The sequence below is a fragment of the Podarcis cretensis genome (genome assembly GCF_951804945.1).
Source record: "Podarcis cretensis genome assembly, chromosome: 9".
Lineage (NCBI taxonomy): Eukaryota > Metazoa > Chordata > Lepidosauria > Squamata > Lacertidae > Podarcis > Podarcis cretensis.
Window position 1 is genome coordinate 5,301,801 of NC_137178.1, and position 20,843 is coordinate 5,322,643.

General features: G+C 45.9%; 2 protein-coding genes across 4 annotated transcripts in view; both read right to left on the minus strand.

Moving 5' to 3' along the window:
* ATRN (attractin) overlaps window positions 1-20,843 on the minus strand; it is a 167,000-nt gene that overhangs the window by 63,974 nt on the left and 82,183 nt on the right. For all 3 annotated transcript variants that reach the window (XM_079990677.1, XM_079990678.1, XM_079990679.1), the window contains exons 14-23: window positions 17,110-17,248; window positions 16,485-16,666; window positions 15,495-15,711; window positions 13,764-13,949; window positions 12,548-12,787; window positions 10,665-10,802; window positions 9,553-9,646; window positions 4,483-4,535; window positions 2,169-2,263; window positions 287-365 (exon numbers count right to left, since the gene is read on the minus strand). In XM_079990677.1, coding sequence (XP_079846803.1) covers window positions 287-365; window positions 2,169-2,263; window positions 4,483-4,535; window positions 9,553-9,646; window positions 10,665-10,802; window positions 12,548-12,787; window positions 13,764-13,949; window positions 15,495-15,711; window positions 16,485-16,666; window positions 17,110-17,248 — 1,423 coding nt within the window. The remainder of the gene's footprint in view (window positions 1-286; window positions 366-2,168; window positions 2,264-4,482; window positions 4,536-9,552; window positions 9,647-10,664; window positions 10,803-12,547; window positions 12,788-13,763; window positions 13,950-15,494; window positions 15,712-16,484; window positions 16,667-17,109; window positions 17,249-20,843) is intronic.
* The window catches only part of LOC307224190 (kyphoscoliosis peptidase-like), a 281,232-nt gene that overhangs the window by 21,052 nt on the left and 239,337 nt on the right, over window positions 1-20,843 (minus strand). The gene's annotated exons all lie outside the window — the stretch shown is intronic.

Genomic DNA, 20,843 nt, shown 5'->3' on the forward strand with positions numbered 1-20,843 from the left:
TGCACCAACTGTGTGAGAAAGACGATCTGTCTAGCTAAGGAGGAAATAGGAAGACTGGAAGCAGAACAACGAGGAGCAGGAAGTGGAGGGCGCCAAGAGGCAATGGAAGGAGTTTGGGCTGTTCAAGGCCAATGAAAGAGCCAGGTCAGAGGGGGACTGGCCTCTGGTTCAGCAGAACTGGCCAAATATCTGGCCACTGGTCTCTGATTTAAATATGCCACCACTGCTTTCCAGACATTTCTAGTTCAGACACTGGGCATTTGGAAACAGGAAGAATTGTCCTCACCTGCAAAACTTGTTGACCAAGTGATGTTGAGGTTGAAGTTTTTAGAAGCATTGATAAACATGTCCAGGTCTCTGTTTTGCTGATTTCAGGGGACAAAGAAAGCAGCACAGATTAATGGCTTACACACGGAGAGAGCAGCTTCCATCAAGTTTTGTCAGCACTGCTTGGGCAAGAACAAAAGCATGCCAAAAATCCCCCTAAAACAGCCCAATTAAAACACAGCACTGGTTAAGTTTCTGTTTGCCAAATATTTTTGCTTTTTTTTTTTTTTTTTTTGTATTTCAGGAAGTGGGAACATGGGATCCAAAATCCTACAATTTTACCCTGTGTTCACGCGACAGGAAGATTCTGAGTTGCACAGAATACCACTTTATTCAGAATTAAGAACAAGAAATCAAAAAGAGGCTTTAAAAAAAGCAAGCAGAAAACCCCACATTGGGTTATGCATACACTTGTTCTCTGGAATTCCCAAAGTCATTTCCATAACACTGTCCCAAGGAGCCTAAGTAAATTAACCTTCCTTCAGCATGGTCTGCAAAGAAAAATGCCAAATATGAAGTCAAGCAGCAGCAAGCCAGAGACTAAACCTGTGACTTCCTAGAAAGGCAAGATAAAATTAAGAGATTCCAGTCACACTACGGTCAGACTAGCCCTCCCTATAATAAACTGAGCTTGGCCATTCTGAGTGGTCAACACAGAACGGCAAAGAACAGCAGGCACAGAGGGTTGGAACTACAAAGACGCAAGGGTACAGCCATAGCACAAATGTACCAGGGCTTTGCCCTCAAAATACATTATTTCAGTGTGATTCCTGAAACCAGGGCTGTGTCACCTTTTTTAAAGAGAATATCTATTTTCAGGAAAAAGTAAGAGGCATTTCCTAGACCAGCTCTCAATTAACCCTTTAAAAAAGGGGGGCATCTGCCTGCTACCGGTTAGAGCAGGAACCACAGATATATTTGGATCACTGAATAGAGACAAATACCCATTTGTAACTAAAAGTGTATTTCTTTAAAAATAATAATAATAATAATCGATTGCTCCTATGGATCCTCTGTATTGATGCCGTGATGTCAGTATGGTTGTGTGGCTCCCTAATAATTACTGGATTCTGCCATGATTAAAACAAAGTTAAATTTAAAAATGTATTTTATTTTTAAAATTACCAATTGTTCTCATGTGCCCCCCTCCTGTGACACTGCGGTGTCAAAAGGTTTTTGTAAAAACTGGAGGACCACTCCCAAATTTGTCCATTGAAAAACAATATTGGTTTTGGCGGGGGTGTTTTTTAAAAAAACAACTGACTTGCTTATGCCAAAATGTTTTTTGTGATCCCCTAGTCCTCAAGTTGTGTGTGTTTTTTTATTTAAATAAGAACCATGCCCACATTTACACATCTGTGACACATACTCTTACATTACTGTCCCCACAAGGTCTGGCCATGCAGCCCTTGGCCTAGAAATGTCACCCCCAAGGCCACAGGACTTCACACGCAGGAGTATAAATTATCAATTACAACGGTCGCTGTAAGTTGACTCTCAGTGTAACTGCAAGTTTTAAAAATAATTTAAACTTTAAAAAATTCACAACCAGCCATTTATTACAGCAACGAACTCCACGGCTAATTACACGTATGCCTTGAGGTCATCAATATATCTCAACTTGAGTTCCCCATCGCTAGGAACAGAACTGCAGGAGCCTCTCACACAGTGCAAAATGAGCACAGAACCGGCACTGAAAGGAGTGTGCATGCAGTCTTGTTGTGGGCGGGGGGGGGGAGAGAAAAGAGTCAATCTCTGCATGCAGCCTACTGACCGTCGGCCAGAGAGAACCAGGGCACTTTAATAAACAACGTGAAATGCAATGGGGATAATTTACTAACCTCTTCGGGCGTCGCTACGAAATTGATTGCCGTGTAATAACGATCATCTTCTTGCGAAAGGCTGAAGGTGAACTGATAGTCGATAAGGAGAGTGTCTATATAAAAGTACACAAATTGGAGTTAGGTGCCGCCGTGGCATAAAGCCAGAGTCAGCCCTAGGCAGGAAGTTTGCTACTTGCTAGGATATAAATAAGGGACATAGGATATAAGGGACGTGGGTGGCGCTGTGGGTTAAACCACTGAGCCTAGGACTTGCCAATCAGAAGGTTGGTGGTTCGAATACCCACGACGGGGTGAGCTCCCATTGCTCGGTCCCTGCTCCTGCCCACCTAGCAGTTCGAAAGCATGTCAAAGTGCAAGTAGATAAATAGGTACCACTCTGGCAGGAAGGTAAACGTTGTTTCCGTGCGCTGCTCTGGTTCACCAGAAGCGGCTTAGTCATGCTGGCCACATGACCCGGAAGCTGTACGCCGGCTCCCTCGGCCAATAAAGCGAGATGAGCACTGCAACCCCAGAGTCAGTCACGACTGGACCTAATGGTCAGGGGTCTCTTTACCTTTACCTTTAGGATATAAATATGAGCCTGTTGCACGGCTGGCTCTTGAAGGTGAGCAGGAAAGGCAGAGAGGGGGGAGTGCAAGCAGATGCAAGGCAGCAGCCAAGATTACAGACCAGAGAGCCCCCAGGTTAGTTTTGCCCAACCCAGTGCATCTAGCCACCTGCTCTCTACATCTCAGCTCAGGAAATGAAGCAAGGATGACAATAGTAATGGGCTCCTGAAGCATGACTCAAATAATACAAGGGAAGCCTCTGGAAAAACCTCACGCTACACACATGCGGAATGCTGTTTTTGCAGTATGTTGCATGCACCGCCATTATGCTCTGTCTGGTGGGAATGCGCAAGGAGGCTGGGTTCAGGTCACGGTGCAACACCTGGTGTCTTCTCTGCTGGCTTTTCACCACTTCCTTAAGTCTTGTTTGTTCTTGTAGGCATTTAATTTATCTGGTTAATCCTTCATTTAGTTTTTATCTGCCGCTCTGTTTGCATTTTAGTTTTTAATTGGTTTTTAATGCCTTGTTTGATCGTTTTAAATTGTTTATGATTGCATTGTTACCATCTATTAGAGGAAAAGGTGGGGTGAAAATAGGCTCAGGCAAACAAACTGTTTGCATTCGCACAGCTATCTTTCTTTTCTTTTCGCTCTTTTGCTTTCAAGTGCCTCCTTAACACGTATCTGCTCGCTCCAACCGGCCCTCTTCTGTTTTTACAGCCTCTCCATTAATGTGACTTGACTTTATTATTAGATTGCAAGCCCACAGGCAGGATTGGAACTTTTAACTTCTTTTCAAGCATCTACAAATGCGAGGTGGGTGGAGATGTGTGTGCCTGCGTGCGCGCGCACTGAATAAAAAATACACCATTAATTCCACTGGAGGGTTTTGATCCTTATCCTTTATCCAATGGCAAAAATAATGACCAGGGTGCTTCAGAAGAAATCAGCAACCCCTTACACATATCTCTAAGTATCTTTATTTAAATGTATTTTTATGGACAGAATATGGCACAGCTTTTCTGAATGTCATGGGCCGCGAAAACAGGCCTCTGCACCACCAAACTGTCTAGACCAGCTTCTTACAGATACAGTGGTGCCCCGCAAGACGAACGCCTCGCAAGACGGAAAACCCGCTAGACGAAAGGGTTTTCTGTTTTGGAGGCGCTTCGCAAAACGAATTTCCCTATGGGCTTGCTTCGCAAGATGAAAATGTCTTGCGAGTTCCTGAAGGGTTTTTTCCCTTTTTTCCCCCTTTTCCTAAGCCCTAAGCCGCTTATCAGCTGATCCACTGATAAGCCGCTTATCAGCTGATCCGCTAAAAGCCGCTAAACCGCTAATAGTGCTAATCCGCTAAGCAAGACGAAAAAACCGCTATACGAAGAGCCTCACGGAACGGATTAATTTCGTCTTGCGAGGCACCACTGTATCTATTACGAGAAGCTTGCTGTCAACTATTAAAGCTTGCTATTTCAACCAGAACAGTCACTTCTGGGTTCGCGGCGTTCGGGAGCCAAAACTGGGTTCGCGGCGTTCGAGAACTAAGCTGTTCAAAAACCAAGGTATGACTTTGTGTGTGTGTGTGAGAGAGAGAGAGAGAGAGAGAGAGAGAGAGAGAGCAGCTCCAGAATAAGCAACAGCCAACAGAGAAAGCAGCATATTGTTCTCTCCTTTTTATATGCCTTTGAGCTCATTTGCAGCAAGCTGATGATGTACAAGTACCAAGTTTACATACAGGCAAAAGAAAAACCATTTTCACTCACAGTAGCACGTTCCTTTGAGAGGATTGCCTTGGTATCGGTTTTCGACCTCACACCTAGAAGAAAGAGCATGAGCAATGTTGACCTTCTGCCTTAATTTTCCCTTGAGCTTGAAATTGTAATGTTTGTTTGTTTGCTTTTCTTTTAAGTCACATCCAGCATGAACCAGGAAGAAAACCACTTCTTATTAAAAATAAAACAGCAGCATGCAAAGAGACGAAAGAACAAACAACTCGGGACCAACAGAGGCGACGCAAACCCGGTGGAAGAGTAATGAAACTGAAATTTGGAACACATTTGAGAACCTTGCCACTAACTTTAAAAGTTGCCTAAAATAATCTAAGAAGCTAGCTGGGAATAAGCAATACAAGAAACCACAGGCGGTGGAGAGCTAGGGAAATGATGGTTTGTTTCACTACATGTTTTGTAGAGCATGGAAACTGTTTGAAGCAGAAACAGTTTATTTTTCCTGAGCATCAAAAAGAGAAACCAGGAGGGGGGTGGATATATTGTTCCTGGACCCTTCAGGACCAGCAGTTGTGCAACGGAGGGATCCAGCCTCCTGAAAGACACATCTATCCTTCAACTGGCATCTGGAGAGGGGTCATTCCTCCCTCTGCCAGGTAGCTGGACTAAAGGCTTTTGCCTGTCTGGAGTCCCTACTGGACCATATGTTTAAAAGGTAGTAATAAACTGGGGGTTATCCACATCTACCATCATTATTATTATTATTATTATCATCATCATCATCATCATCAATGCAGTCATACATCGGGATAAATACGCTTCAGGTTGAGCGCTTTCGAGTTGTGCTCCACAGCAACCCGGAAGTAACGGAGAGCGTTACTTCCGGGTTTCTCCGCTCACGCACGCGCAGACGCTCAAAAAGACGTCACACGTATGCGTGGAAGCGGCGAAACGTGACCCACGCATGCGCAGACGTGCTGTCACGTCTTACGTTCTGTTCTGGATGCGAACGGGGCTCCAGAACAGATCCCGTTCGCAGCCCTGTTCAGGGAAGTTTTTAATCTGTGATATTTTAGTGTATTTTTGGTTTTTATGGAAGCCGCCCAGAGTGGCTGGGGAGACCCAGCCAGATGGGCGGGGTACAAATAATAAATTATTATTATTATTATTATTATTATTATTATTATTATTATCCCAAGGTACCACTGTACTCTGCCCATCCGCTCTGAAAAAGGAGGTAGCATTTATGGCTGTACTAAATGTTTCCTGTTTTTAATAATATTGCAGAGTCAAAACTACTGCTTTCCAAGCAGAACAGAAACTCCTACCTACCCCATATAGTTTTCTGTACTTTCTACTTTTGATAAGAAAAAAACCCCAAATCCCTGTTCGCACAGCATTGAACTAGATGACCCTTGTGGTCCCTTCCAGATCTACAGGTCTGCTATTCTACAACACGATCTTAATGTAGGCATTTATTTGATTTTTTTTCTAGCACCAATTTCCTGCTATTATTTCCCATGTACTGCTGCTGAGACGGCACCAGTTTTCATTTCCTGCTTATAGCTTCTTTCTAGAGTGACCTCCAGGCAATTGGGCAGCAAAACGCAAACATGCTAATGTCATAATGCTACATAATCAATCAGATTTGGTTATATGCCGATATCTCTCAGAGCAAACAAAGCCAATTAAAGAGTTTGAGCAATGCTTCGTAGACTGGTCACCCTGGTTATCACAGCCAATAATACATTATGTACTGAGCGTGATGTCTTTGAGGACAGATGGGCTATTCGTGACCCTGCTTCTTCAGTAGGGGAACATTTTTACCCCTTCCCAGAGTCTCTCAACTGGTGGATGGACTTTCAGTGCTGACAAAACAGTGTTCAAGCAAACACACCCACTACTCAAATCTAATAATTTTCAATCACGTAACCCTGTAGCTCACTAAATCTTAAAAGCAGTGGTGGGAATAGATTCTTAAAATGTATATTGTGTCGCGCAAGTAACTTCATAGGACTCCTGACTAAGAGCAAGATCTTAGTTCTGTATATCCACGGATCAGATTTTAAAAACAGGATGTTTATAAAGTAGGATTGCTTTCTTTTTCTGAGCTGAAGAAGCCTGGGCAGGTTTAATCTCAACAGTCGGCTAAACGTTCAGTGTAAGAATCAGCTCCATCTGGTACACAGGCTGAGACCCTACCTGCCCACAGACTGTCTCGCCAGAGTGGTGCATGCTCTGGTTATCTCTCTCTTGGACTACTGCAATGCGCTCTACGTGGGGCTACCTTTGAAGGTGACCCGGAAACTGCAACTAATCCAGAATGCAGCAGCTAGACTGGTGACTGGGAGTGCCCACCGAGACCACATAACACTGGTCCTGAAAGACCTACACTGGCTCCCAGTATGTTTCTGAGCACAATTCAAAGTGTTGGTGCTGACCTTTAAAGCCCTAAATGGCCTCAGTCCTGTATACCTGAAGGAGCGTCTCCACCCTCATCATTCTGCCTGGATACTGAGGTTCAGTGCCGAGGGCCTTCTGGTGGTTCCTTCACTGTGAGAAGCCAAGTAACAGGGAACCAGGTAGAGGGACTTCTCAGTAGTGGCACCTGCCCTGTGGAATGCCCTCCCACCAGATGTCAAAGAGAACAACAACCAGACTTTTAGAAGACATCTGAAGGCAGCCCTGTTTAGGGAAGCTTTTAATGTTTGATGCATTACTGCATTTTAATCTTTTGTTGAAAGCCGCCCAGAGTGGCTGGGGAAGCCCAGCCAGATGGGCGGGGTATAAATAATAAATTGTTGTTGTTGTTATCAATATTATAGCACGAGAACAGACTGCTGCATCAGGCCAATGGCCCGCCTAGTCCAGCACCCTGTTCTCACAGTGGCCAACAAGATGTCCATGGAAAACCCACAAGCAGGATATGGGCACAGCAGAAACGCTCTCCCCTCTTGTGGCTTCCAGAACCTGGCATTCAGAAGCTTTGCTGCCTCCATCAGTGCATGACACCAAATAAAACAGCACCATGACACATTCTGCTTCAACCATGTTACCCAAACCTGTCACCGCACCCCATCCAGTCCTCTATTTTATTGCAGGCGTGTGCAGCAAGATGCCACTGATGCATTAATAGTGCATTTGAAGTGGTTATCTATATATAATGCTCCCTCATTATTGAACGCACTATTTAGAATCATAGAATAGAATCATAGAATCATAGAGTTGGAAGAGACCACAAGGGCCATCGAGTCCAACCCCCTGCCAAGCAGGAAACACCATCAGAGCACTCCTGACATATGGTTGTCAAGCCTCTGCTTAAAGACCTCCAAAGAAGGAGACTCCACCACACTCCTTGGCAGCAAATTCCACTGTCAAACAGCTCTTACTGTCAGGAAGTTCTTCCTAATGTTTAGGTGGAATCTTCTTTCTTGTAGTTTGGAGCCATTGCTCCGTGTCCGCTTCTCTGGAGCAGCAGAAAGCAACCTTTCTCCCTCCTCTATGTGACATCCTTTTATATATTTGAACATGGCTATCATATCCCCCCTTAACCTCCTCTTCTCCAGGCTAAACATGCCCAGCTCCCTTAACTCCACCCGTCCCATTGTTGGGTGTTGACACCACCCCCAATTCCACCTGCCCTTTATTCCCTGGGGGCAGGTTGGTTGCCTAATAATAATAATAATAATAATATTTAGACCCCGCCCTTCCCAGTTCAAAAACCGGGCTCAGGGCAGCTAACAACAAATTTAAAAGACAATTATAAAAGCAGCATAAAATACAGTATAAAAACATGAATAACAATAAAATTCAAAAATCAATTTAGGGGAAATAAGCATTAGATAATCCCCAGAGCTAGCTGGGTAAATTAGTCCTATTTGGGCCAGCGAGGAGGCCAGGGGAGAATTAGCTGTGGGGTCTTCATAAAAGGGGAGGGGGAAGGAAAAGAAGGGGAATAAAAGATCAGGCTAAATTCAAATTGAAAGCCAGGTGGAATAGCTCTGTCTTACAGGCCCGATGGAAGGAGGTTAAATCCTGCAGGGCCCTGGTCTCCTGGGACAGAGCATTCCACCAGGTCGGAGCAATCACTGAAAAGGCCCTGGCCGAAGATAGTCTGACTTCCTTAGGGCCCAGGGACCTCTAACTATGGTTATTCATGGACCTTAAGGTCCTCTGCAGGGCAGACCAGGAGAGGCGGTCCCGTAGATACAAGGGACTTATGGAGCCACCATGCTTTCATTTGTACATTTTTTGTGTTATTGCAATCAGGCTGCAGTGGCTGTGCTAAAATGTGCATGTCTACAGAAAAAGAAACAGGAATGCCACCACATGGCATCAAGGAGAAGCCGGGGATGGGGGGGGGGGTACAGCTACATGAGCTTCGCTTCTGGCCCCAAATGAAAGTCAGCTGTGCTCTGGTGCCAAGCCACCGGACTTTGATTTTTAAGCTTTTCTCTTTTTTATGCTCAGGCTGTGATTACGCGCGAAACCTTTGCTCGTTCACACACACAAAAGCCACCCCATAGGAACGACTTTATCCAGCATCAACAGGAGCGGCTACAACACAAATAAGTGGATTTTATTTGGTGCCTTGAGAGGGCACCCCAGCACTCTGGTGCATCAAAAGCTGGATCCCACACCCCAAGTTGGAAAATTTGTGGCGTGAAAAGGTTTCTGTAGAGAGCCAGTGTGGTGTAGTGGTTAAGAGCGGTAGACTCGTAATCTGGTGAACCGGGTTCGCTTCCCTGCTCCTCCACATGCAGCTGCTGGGTGACCTTGGGCCAGTCACACTTCTGTGAAGTCTCTCAGCCCCACTCACCTCACAGAGTGTTTGTTGTGGGGGAGGAAGGGAAAGGAGAATGTTAGCTGCTTTGAGACTCCTTAAAGGGAGTGAAAGGCGGGATATCAAATCCAAACTCTTCTTCTTCTTCTTCTTCTTCTCTTCTTCTATGGGCCATGCACTGATTGCTCACAAAGCAGTCTGACTGCCCTGAAACTTTTGTGGGCACAAACAGTATTGAAGGCAGGAGTGTGTAGAACCACCCCAATGCCATCAAGAGCACAATGAATGGAAAATAAAAAGGACATATGGAAAGGCTGACTCACAGCTGACACTCCTCTCCTTTGATTCCTTTTGTGGTGCAAAAACACTTCCCTGTGTTTGCGTTGCAGATAGAAGCATGGCCATTGCACTTGCAAGCTGCAAGATAAACAGATTTTTTTTCTCTGTAAAATAAATACTGATGGATCAATTAACAAGCAATTAAGATGTTCACATTGTGAGTGGCTTCCCACTCGCTTAAATGCCTTGAATGCGCATTTATGTCATTTATGACAGGACACAAAATACTGCTTGTTGCACAAATTTGCAAGACTGCAATTGATTGAGTAGTACCCTGAATTTCATCTCTCTGCCTATACGGACAGACAGACAACCCCTGGGTGAGAGCTAAAACCAAAGGTAGTTCAGCAGCCTTAGCAAAAGGCGAGGAGGAAAGCAAGATTTTATCAAATTTCAGGCATGAATGAATGGCAAAGGGATCATCTCTACAGACTCAATGTCTTTGTTAAATGAGTCAATGATTGGGAAACGTGTTGCTCAGACTTTTGGTTCATATTTGAAGTAGACCTGCCACAACGAATATTATGATCCATACCCCTGTGAAATGCTTCTTTAAGTTCAGTTATATGACAGATGTAATAAAATATCACTGATGTTATACAGTTCTATCACTGGTAATTATCAATTATTCTGTAAGAGCACAGAACAGACACAGAATATGTATCAAGTGTAGAATTCAGCTTTCTGGTAATCTTAACTTCGCTTTTTAAATGGTTCCCACCCCTCGAGGATGGGAAGGTAGCCTTGAAAGTATGTAAGTGAAACTTGCTGAATTCTCCCCAAAAAAGCTAGATGAATAAAATTCGCAGTGCTTCGATGGCTTCAGTGCCCTGGCAAAACACGAATAAATTATGCAAAGAAGCAAAACCATAGCGTTCAGTGAAATCGTGTAAATTTGCTCATTTTGCGCAATTTACAAATTGCAGAAAATAGGTTTTCTTGGCACAGAATGTTGCACAGTCCACACACAGCCTTGATCATTATGGCCTGCATACTAGCTGTTAAAAAAAAAAAGGTCAGGCAAAAATAAATGGGGACCAGGGGAGGAAATGCAATTGTTCAGCAGTGGGGAAGATGGATGGAGGACCCAACTTACGCTGACAGGTGCCTCCATTTGTGGGGTCTCCATAGTAACCGGAGATGCAGGTTTCACAGTGCTTGCCAGTCGTCAGGTTCTCACACCTCTCGCAGATGCTCTCGTTGACACATCTACTGTGCCCGTTACACTGGCAGGCTAGAAAACAAAAAGGGACGCTCAGCACATCTTTCGCTCTCTCCCATCCATCTCGTTATTTGTCACCACAATTTTGATTGCTTGGCGTTTTAGGCTAAGTAACAGCAAGTACACACCAGACCAGGTGGTCTTGCTTTCCAGCGATCCAGGATAATCACCAGAGCATCTCAGCAGGGCTCCCCTTCCCAGGGTGGACTGGAGTGCACACATTCAGCAGCCACAACACTCAGCACTTAACTGTGCTGGAGAAACTCTCTGGCGTCGCAGGTGATTGTGCATCGCCTATATCTGTACTCAAATAATTCTAATGGACATTAGAATTAATGGAGGGAGCACATGCAGAAATTTGCTCTTTTTATGTTGACTCATCTGCCCATAGACAAAGGCATTTATACGTGTTGTCTTGTCTAACTACACAGCACAAAATTCAAGGGAGCATCATAATCTGGAGGCGAAACCCAAAATTATGTTTGAAACTCTGTATCTGAAACACTTGTGTCCCCTTTCATATCTTGCCAGTGCTGAACTGCTTGATATCTGCAGCCACTGTTTCCTTTGATGGCCTCTGCTTTGGGAGAAATCCCACCACCTCTATTCTTCTCCAGCCAATTTGGGCTCCTGTTCTGGATGTGATGAAATCACAACACAATCTAGCAAATCAGATTTAGCTATGTGCTGACATCAGTATATGAAAACTATCGATAAGGGCACTAGTTTCTTTCTGGTCACAGTAAGCCTAGCCAATCATGAATCACTGGAAGAACTAGGACGTTTCTCTGCTCTTTCACAACACCAACTCTTCTTCCTCCCCCCCCCCAAAAAAAAAGGAAAAGAAAAAGAAGAACCAGCCAAGAAAGAGAAGCTTTGCATTCTAATAAACTGTTCTATTCCCTGCCCCAATTTCAGGTGACATTAACCCTTATATCTATTTCTATATTATTTTAACTATTTCCCATAAGGCTGCAGCAGGGGAAGATATGGGACTGCAGGGCTGCTGCGCCAGCTCTGGTGAGTGATTAGATCCATTGGGCTCCTCTTCTCCCACCAACTGTTGAACTTCGACGTGGTCCTTTTAAGAACTTCATACCTTTAGGAACTGTTGTCTGAATTTGCTTTTCCCTCTGCCTTTCCTACTGCAACATGTATTTTAGGCTGCAAAACTGGGGGCAAGGACTGCCTCATTTATTATGAACAAAATAAAAAAAATTCCTTCCAGTAGCACCTTAAAGACCAACTAAGTTAGTTCTTGGTATGAGCTTTCGTGTGCATGCACACTTCTTCTTCAGGTATCTGAAGAAGTGTGCATGCACACGAAAGCTCATACCAAGAACTAACTTAGTTGGTCTTTAAGGTGCTACTGGAAGGAATTTTTTTTATTTTGTTCTGACTATGGCAGACCAACACGGCTACCTATCTGTAACTCATTTATTATGGAGTCTTTTAACTAAAGAGAGGACTAAAAACACTATAAACAAGAAAATGGAGTGGCAGACTTCTCACATTCCTCTACATTATAAACGTAAGATTGCATTCTCTGAAGTTCTCTTAACACGGCTAACAACTCAGCACTACTCAGGAATAAGGCACCATTACCTGGTTCCATTTTCAAGAAACTGCACACATTCACTGAAAGATTAAACAAATCCACCCTCTTGCCCCTGCCTACTGGGCACACAAGAGGATCACTTAAGGGTTTTAAGAGATAACTGATCTCCACATCAAATGTGCACTCCTAAATAAGTCACCTGGACAGTGAATAAAGGACCAGTTGTATTTGTTCTCAGCCAGGCACATGCTGACATCGAGGATAGGCTCTTGGTAGGATTTTCCTGTTGCTGGTGGAGGTGAAGGCGGCATCTTCAATGGACCTCTGGAAGAGCCTTCAATGCACTTCCCCTTGCCTGTATTACTGGGATCCGTACACCAGCCACAGCCAGGCTGCTCCAAACAGTGCCCACAAGTGAAGTAGCCAGAACAGTTTTCAGCTGAGGAAATAAAGAGAACTTCCAGGTTAAGAAAAGAAGCCCACCAGTGCTTTAAGGCTTCACATCCTGGGCTGGTTCACATGCAACAACAGCACACCGGGGTCTGAACATCCTCCCGCTTGCACACTGCCTTTTTCGCATTCTGTTTCGATCCAGGCTGGCTCCAAGAAGTCAGAGTTTGCCATTAAAGCTGAATGAGCAAACTACAGCCTGCAACCTGCTTTCCAAACAGCAAGTGGGAAGCGTAATGTGAAGTGGGCTGAATTTTTTTTTCCCTTGTAGGTTAGGACTTTCCAAATATCAATAATGCAATCATAAATAAAGATGAATGGAATTTTAAAACAGGGCCTGGGTTGCATCTGGGTAGCCCAGTAAATACTGTGCAGGAAAACTGGTGTTGGGGGCTTCACCTGGAATTCTAACGGCTGGAGGCAGTAGCCTGGCAGGATGCAGACAAATGAGAGCCTCAAAAGTCCTACTCAGTATGGGGATCCTAACATATTCCTCTGGATTTAGACCTCTGCAATTTGCCCACAGCCACCCTGTTAATCTGGAGAGCAGCTCTGGGATCCTGTTGTCCTCAGTCCTACAATGAGCACACATACGAGTAAAATTCCTTCTCCAGTCCAACAGAAGAGTATAATAAAATCTGTATACCCCCTTCCTCCATAGATCTCAGGGCAGTTCGTAAAATACAGGCAGCAACCATTTCATGCAGGGGTTCTGTTCCCAGGCCCTGTGTGTGTAGCATAACACATATGAACACACCCCACCGCGTTATACCCCCCTTCTGCCATCTTCCAGGTCCAAAAGGACCCTTTGTCGGCGACTGCACATCAATTGGATGGCCCCAAAATAGTCGCAGCCTGTGCATAAATATACTAGGTGCAGGAACCACTGGAGGATACCACCCCCTTTCTGGAACTGCCCCTGCACAACAACTGTTGAGATCCCCATCAGCCAAGGGGTTGCTTACGTGGACAGCTGCTCACGGTATGCCATTCCATGCACTGGCCATAAGGGAAAGAGGCCACATAAGCACTGGAGTCCACACACTGTTTCTTGTTGCTGCACCACATACACTCAGAGTTGCTGCTGGTGCATTCGCTGCACACCGTTCTCAAGCCACAGGGGGTACGGCACTGCTTGGCACTGTGGTTGGCTGCACATTTAACAACAACAACAAAAAGGGATTAGTGCAAGCAGCTTTTACCATAAGAGACATTTACAAGCCTTTTTCTTTTCTTCTACCTTGAAGCCAAAGGTAACACTACATTGCTGGTGAAAAGAATCCAACTTTCTCCCCCCGAACCCCCAAAAGGCTGCCGAATCCTGACACTGCTTCTTGTCAGCATCACTGTGGTCCTTCCCATTCTTTACTAATAAAGCTCTTATCCATTAAGGAATCTCCTGTAGCCCTCTTGCTGACAGACCTCTTTCTGCAACCCGGACAATTCAAAACGGCTCTTGAGTTCAGCCCGGTGCCTGATTATCCATTTAATTTCCCCTTGAGGTCACACTCTTCAGGAACGCCAAGGTTCTTCAAGATCAACCACAGCTCCCTAGAGTTTAAAAGCTGGAGCTCACATTTTGATCAGCAGTGGGGTGGTGTCAAAGGACTCTACAAAAGTAAATTATCACCACTCTGACAGTGGAACAGACTCCCTCGGGAAGTGGTGGACTCTCCTTCATTGGAAGTTTCTAAGCAGAGGTTGGATGGCCACCAGTCATGGATGCTTTAGTTGAGATTCCTGCATTGCTTCCTACGTTCCTGAGTGAGACAACTGATCCATCTAGCTCAGTGTTTTCAAACATTGACAGGCAGCAGCTCTCCAGAGTTTCAAACGGGGGACATTCCTAGCTGTAGCTGGAGATGCCAGGAATTCAACCTGCAGATGAACCTGCAGACGGAACCTTCTGCAGATGAAGCAGATGCTCTACCACTGACCTACCGTATTTTTCACTCTATAAGACACACTTTTTTCCTCCTAAAAAGCAAGGGGAAATGTCTGTGTGTCTTATGGAGCTATCGCTGAAGCCAGCAGAGCAAGAGGGAGAGCTGTGCAGCGCCTCTTGTTGTGATGCCTTCACAGCGATGCACGATGAGGGACAGAAGGGAGCCCTTACGGAGCCCCTTCCGTCCCTCATCCTGCCTCTCTGTGAAGCCAGCAGACCAAGAGGTGCTGCGCAGCTCTCCCTCTTGCTCTGCTGACTTCAGCAGAGCAGCGCAGCGCCTCTTCAGCAAAGCAGGAGGAGGAAAGGAAGGGGCTCCATAAGGGCTCCCTTCCTTTCTTCCTCCCGTTTCACTGAAGAGTGTCGCTTCATCTTGCCCGCCTCCTCCGATTCCCCCAAGCAGGGACAATGCTGCTAGGTGGCCAGCAGATCTAGCTTCCCCAAAGGGGCGGCTGGACTGGCGGCTCCTTAGCCTGATCCTCCCTCCTCCTTCCTCTTCAACAACATTTGATTCAGAAATTTTTTTCTTCTTGTTTTCCTCCTCTGAAAACTTAGGTGCGTCTTATGGTTGGGTGCGTCTTATAGAGCGAAAAATACGGTATGCCCATTTCCCTTGAAATGGTAGTCCAGTGTGTTGATATAAATCAACTCTAATATTGTGGAAGCAGGAGCCAACACTAATGCATCATTTTGTATTTGCATGCCACCAATAGCAATGGTCTCCACACATGTTCGTCACCAAGAGATATTTTACCAGGCCTTTCGCAGACGCTGCCATTGACTTGGTTGATGCATGTTGCTGCTTTCAGCCCTTGGTTGTTTGGCACCGCCAAGTAGCTGCAGAACCCAATGTCGCTCGGCTCCCCAGGCAGCCACTGGAGTGAGGTGTTCGTGAAGGGAGACATGTCTTCCCAGCACCAGTAGGATATGTTGATCTTCCGCAGCCCAACCCAGGGCGTCAGGGCTTTCGGCTAAGAGGAAGGAGGGCGGTATGAGAGTTAAGGAGGAGCACACAGCCACCGTGTGACACACGGGCATTTTCAAGGAGCAAAAATATGCTTTCTATTAAGGGATAGGTCTTGTTTAACGCATAATGGTCTCTGGGCTGCCGAGATTCGAACAGGGTGCAAGTGAGAGGCAGCAAGCTGCTGAGTTCGCAAACAAGGTCATTTGTGTCTCTCCGCAACCCCCTCATCCTATCGCGGGCTTCTTTCTCTAGCTCTCTGCCCCTTCAACGAACACGCATGCTAATTGCGGCAAGTCTCATAGCTATAAGCATACTAGACAGTCAAACCCAGTTGCTAAAATGGAGCCCTAAAACCAGACAACAGCTTGTCAGAGACATAATGGCAAGCCTAGGTGGAAGGGAGGGGGTGGCACCGTGAGTGCCCCAAGGGGGACAGAGAGCACAGTGTCACAACTGCCCCACACTAATAAGATTATGGGTAGTTGGGTCTTACAAGATAGCTAGGTGTGGGTTCTCTGCATATGGAACCAAGCCAGGTAAGCCCCAACTTTCAACTGCTAAAGTAGTCAAAAACCAAAAGCAGTTGCTTTTGGGGGATTAACATCAAAAACATAACATTGTACTGAGATGCCAACATTAGCCTTGGTTACAACCTCACAGAGGAATATGAATATCAACAGCTCCCTTTGAAATGGAGCAACTCAACCTGAGCATTAATGCGCAAGGGCCTCCCTGACCACCCAGACGCAACTTCAAAGGGCATTACGGATCACTCACCGATGACTGTGTTTTTTGGAGTTCCTTAAGAAGGAAATCCACCTTCTTCTGGGTGGTGAGCGACGCCAGAGCGGCATTGTGGCTCCGGCAGTTCAACTTTGCATTGTCGTAGCTATCTTTCGTTTGCGTGAGTCTCAGGCAAGAGTTGCCCACCAAGTGCCAGGTGGCCCCACAGATGTTCTCTGTAAAAAAAGAGGGGCCGAAGTTTCACTCTTGCCTCGCTTATGGTGATCACCCACAGGGACTCAGGTGCCTACAAGGATCTCCAATTCACAAAAATATATATTTAACTCATCAATATACTATCATTTATTTAACTCACTAATAATAATAATAAATAATAATAAAATTTTATTTATATCCTGCCCTTCCCAGCCGAAGCCAGGCTCAGAGTGGCTAACAACAGTAAAAGTAACACAATTTACATAAAATCACAATCAATTAATTGAAATACATTCTAAAATCAATTCAGAATCAAATTAATGGCATTAGTTAAAAATAATGTCAGTGCAATAAAGCAATGTAAAAATATAGGCAGGCAGACAGATAGATATTCTTCTCCATTTGGGAGCAAAAGGAAAGGGTAGAAGCATATGTGAATGCTACATTCAAGGAGAAAACATACCAGGCAAAGCAATGCATTCTTGATTCCGACCTTCCCACTGACAGTTCTGATCCAGGCTGCAGCTCTTACAGCTCGTCTTTTTGTTACAGTAAAAGGCAGGGTTATCCTTGGGGCAATTTTCAAACGCAGCAATGGGAGTCTAACAGAGACAGCAAAAGGGTACACTTTTTCCTTCACAACATATACAAGATGAATCAACAATTCTGCTAAAGAGACAACATCGTAGATCTAGCCATGAACACACTCCTTGTGGGGCACCAAAGCCAGCAGAGTTATCTAAACTTCAGAAATCCCATCCATCCACCCAGCTTTGAGACCATTCCAGGCTTGGGTTTCATTAGAAGTTCCAGGTCAGTTCCATCAGTTTTGTCACAGATCGTCCCACTGAATAAAAGTTGGTGGCAATGCATTCAAATTGTGCCTCCCAGGTGGTGACAGCCAAAGGTTTTGAAAACGTTCAGGAAGCAACAGGGCTTTTTAAAGGTGGCTAACTGCATTCCCAAAACACTTTGGGGCCCATATACTTTTTTCAGTGACTAAAAAGCAAGTTCTTCAGCTGTTGGGACCAAAAAAAAAGGAAGAGGGAAAAGAGGGTCCTGAGGGTCAGGGTGCATGAAGAAAGCTTTCCAAATGCAGCTAAATCAAACAACCTGGCAAAGTAGCAGCCATGTGACCTTATTCCTCATTGCTTAGCTCAGCTTTTGCTAACCTACTGCCTCCAGGTATTTTTTGACACTGGGTCCAGCCAGCACAGCTGTCCAAAGGACCCATTTCCACTCACCCCAGGACCTTCCAGGCCAAAAGATATGATGTTACCCAACAATATGAGCTAACAGTGTGATGCAGTAGCAAAAAACCCTAATGCTATTCTAGGTTGCCTCAAAAGAGGTACAGTGTCCAGATCAAGGGAAGTCATAAAGGTAAAGGTAAAGGTAAAGGGACCCCTGACCATTAGGCCCAGTTGCGGACTCATCTCATCTCAGTTGCACCACTCATCTCGCTTTATTGGCCGAGGGAGCCGGCGAACAGCTTCCGGGTCATGTGGCCAGCATGACCAAGCCGCTTCTGGTGAATCAGAGCAGCGCACAGAAACGCCGTTTACCTTCCCACCAGAGCAGTACCTATTTATCTACTTGCACTTTGACGTGCTTTCGAACTGCTAGGTTGGCAGGAGCTGGGACCGAGCAACGGGAACTCACCCCGTAGCGTGGATCCGAACTGCCGACCTTCCGATCAGCAAGCCCGAGGCTCTGTGGTTTAACCCACAGCGCCACCCGCGTCCCCTAAGGGAAGTAATACAGTGGTGCCCCGCAAGACGAATGCCTCGGAAGACGAAAAACTCGCAAAACGCAAGGGTTTTTCGTTTTTTGAGTTGCTTCGCAAGACGGATTTCCCTATGGGCTTGCTTCGCAAGACGAAAACGTCTTGCAAGTTTGTTTCCTTTGTCTTGCAAGTTTGTTTCCTTTTTCTTAAAACCGTGCATTCACTTCGAGGAGCAACTCATAGCTGTTGGGATTCAGAACCTACTGGGTTAATTTTGTTCTGAGTTGTGCCTCCCATTCTGACGTGTGGAAGGAGGGAGGAGCTCTACTTGTTGTTCTCTCTTGGTCTCTGAGAGAGACGGACGCCATGAATGCTAGCAGTCCAGGAGAATCTGAGAAATGCTGAGCTGTAAATATTTGTTGCAATAAAGAACTGATGAATTTGGACACACAGTGCTTGGTGTGTTTGTCTGGATCTGAAGCAGACCGCAACAGTTTTTTGTTCCGCTGTGTTTTTACTCTGCAAGGCGAAACCGGAGAGCAGAAGGTCTGCGCAGCTTGGCTGAGCTGGGAAGTGTGCCGGACCACAATACCTGAGGCTAATTGGGCCATAAAGTAATTAGCCAATAAAGATCTTATCTCAGATTTCGTCACAGGTTATGGGAGACCTAATTACCGCTAATAAAACTGTTGCTGAGAGTCTGCCGGTGAGCTTTGAAGTCAGCTTTGAAGAGCTGGGAGGACGCTAGACGAAGCGGAGGTCTGCGTTCTGTGTTTTGCCTGCTTCTAAGAGGCAAGAGTTGCTGAGAGCTGAGAGCTGGGAAAGCAGCTGAAGAATCGGGTGCCGGAGAGCTGACTGGTGAAACGTGAGTACAGCAGCTGGGGCCCCGGGGAAGAGGAGAGAATGGCAGACAGCCAGGTCCTTGAGGACGTTCCGCTTGAAAAGCTCACTTTAAGAAGTTGGGCAACCTGGTCCAGAAGAGTAAGGGGTTGGTTTCTGGTTACTGGGCTTTGGGATGCAAGCCAGAAAGAGCCACTTCCCCTGAATCCAGGTCCTGAAGGGACAGACATTACAGGCTTTGAGGCTGCGTTGCCTGAAGATAGCCAGCAGAGAATGCAGAGAGAGCTTGCTATGCTGAAAGCATGTGTACACGCATCACTTTTGCCCAGTTTGGAGGGCGTAAAGTCAGCAAGGGCTGCCTGGGAGGTGCTGAGAAGTTTGTGTGAAACTTCAGCAGGAGGCCAGGGCCCTGGAGAAGTCATGGAGAGCCTGGAAATGGCTGTAGCCCCAGTCCCTGAGGTGCAAGTCGGGGGGGCTGAGAATTCCAAAGGCAAGTTTCAAAAGTTCTCCACTGTGAGTGCTGAAGTGGAACGCAGTTTCAGCGAGGGCAGGGCTGGCACAGAGGGCTCTTCCGGAAGAAGGGGGGCCAGGCCAGCTGAAAGGAGCCCTGGGCAGTATTTTTCCACTGAGGTTTGTCGTCCTCAGCCAAAGGCTGGGAAGCTGCGGAGAGCTAGACGTTCCAAGGTCGGCCACCTGGACAAAGTGAAGATAAGGCCTAAAGAGTCGCGTGGGAACGCAGAGACCAGTCCGGTCTCCAAGGCAACGGAGGAGGCTACTTCTACGGAAGCTGCCAAGGTCCTGAGCAAGGGGGAGTTGGTTGCCAAGACAACCAGAGAGAACTGCTGCAGAAGCCCAAAGAGAGGGGGCAGCGGGACATTTGTTGCCAGTATGGCGTTGTTTGAGGACAGCTCTGAGAGACACACTGACTTTCGCTTTGTAATCGACTCAGCAGCAAACTGCAACCTGATCCCAGAGACCCCTGCAGTCGAGAAGTGGAATTGCAAGGCAATTCCGGCTGGGAAAACTGTGCAGTTTGCAAATGGGACAAAGAAAAATGTGACTAACTTTGCAAATGCTTTTTTCTCTGTTTTGCAGGAGCAGATGGAAGTTTGCATTGTGCCAGGAGTGCAACACTGTATTTTATCTGTGCCTTATTTGTTGAAAAAGGGGTTTAAGGTTTGCTTTGAACATGATTTTTGTACAATCTCCAAAGGAGGGAAGCAACTGGTAAGAGTTGCAAAGGAGCAGAATGATCTCTTCATTCTTCAAACGTCTCTGGAGGGTGAGGGGAAGGTTGAGAAGGCACAAGCCCTGCGTGCTACAGTTCCCACTCATGTTTCATGTTCTTGTGCGTGGCATAAGAAGACAGCACATGCTTGTCTTGAAGAACTACAGGTGCTACCTGAGGTTTGCAAAGGCTGTAGAATTGAGGAATGTGCAAGAGTCCTAGATTGTCAGGCTTGCAGACAGGCAAAGGTAAGAGGGTGCAGTTACCCTAGGGTGGAGAGGGTAACCACAAAACCTTTTGATCTTGTGCACATAGATCTGTTGGGTCCCATGAAGGAACCAAGTTTGGGAGGGGCCAGGTTTCTGCTGACGCTGCAGGATGATTTTTCGCAGAACACCTGGAC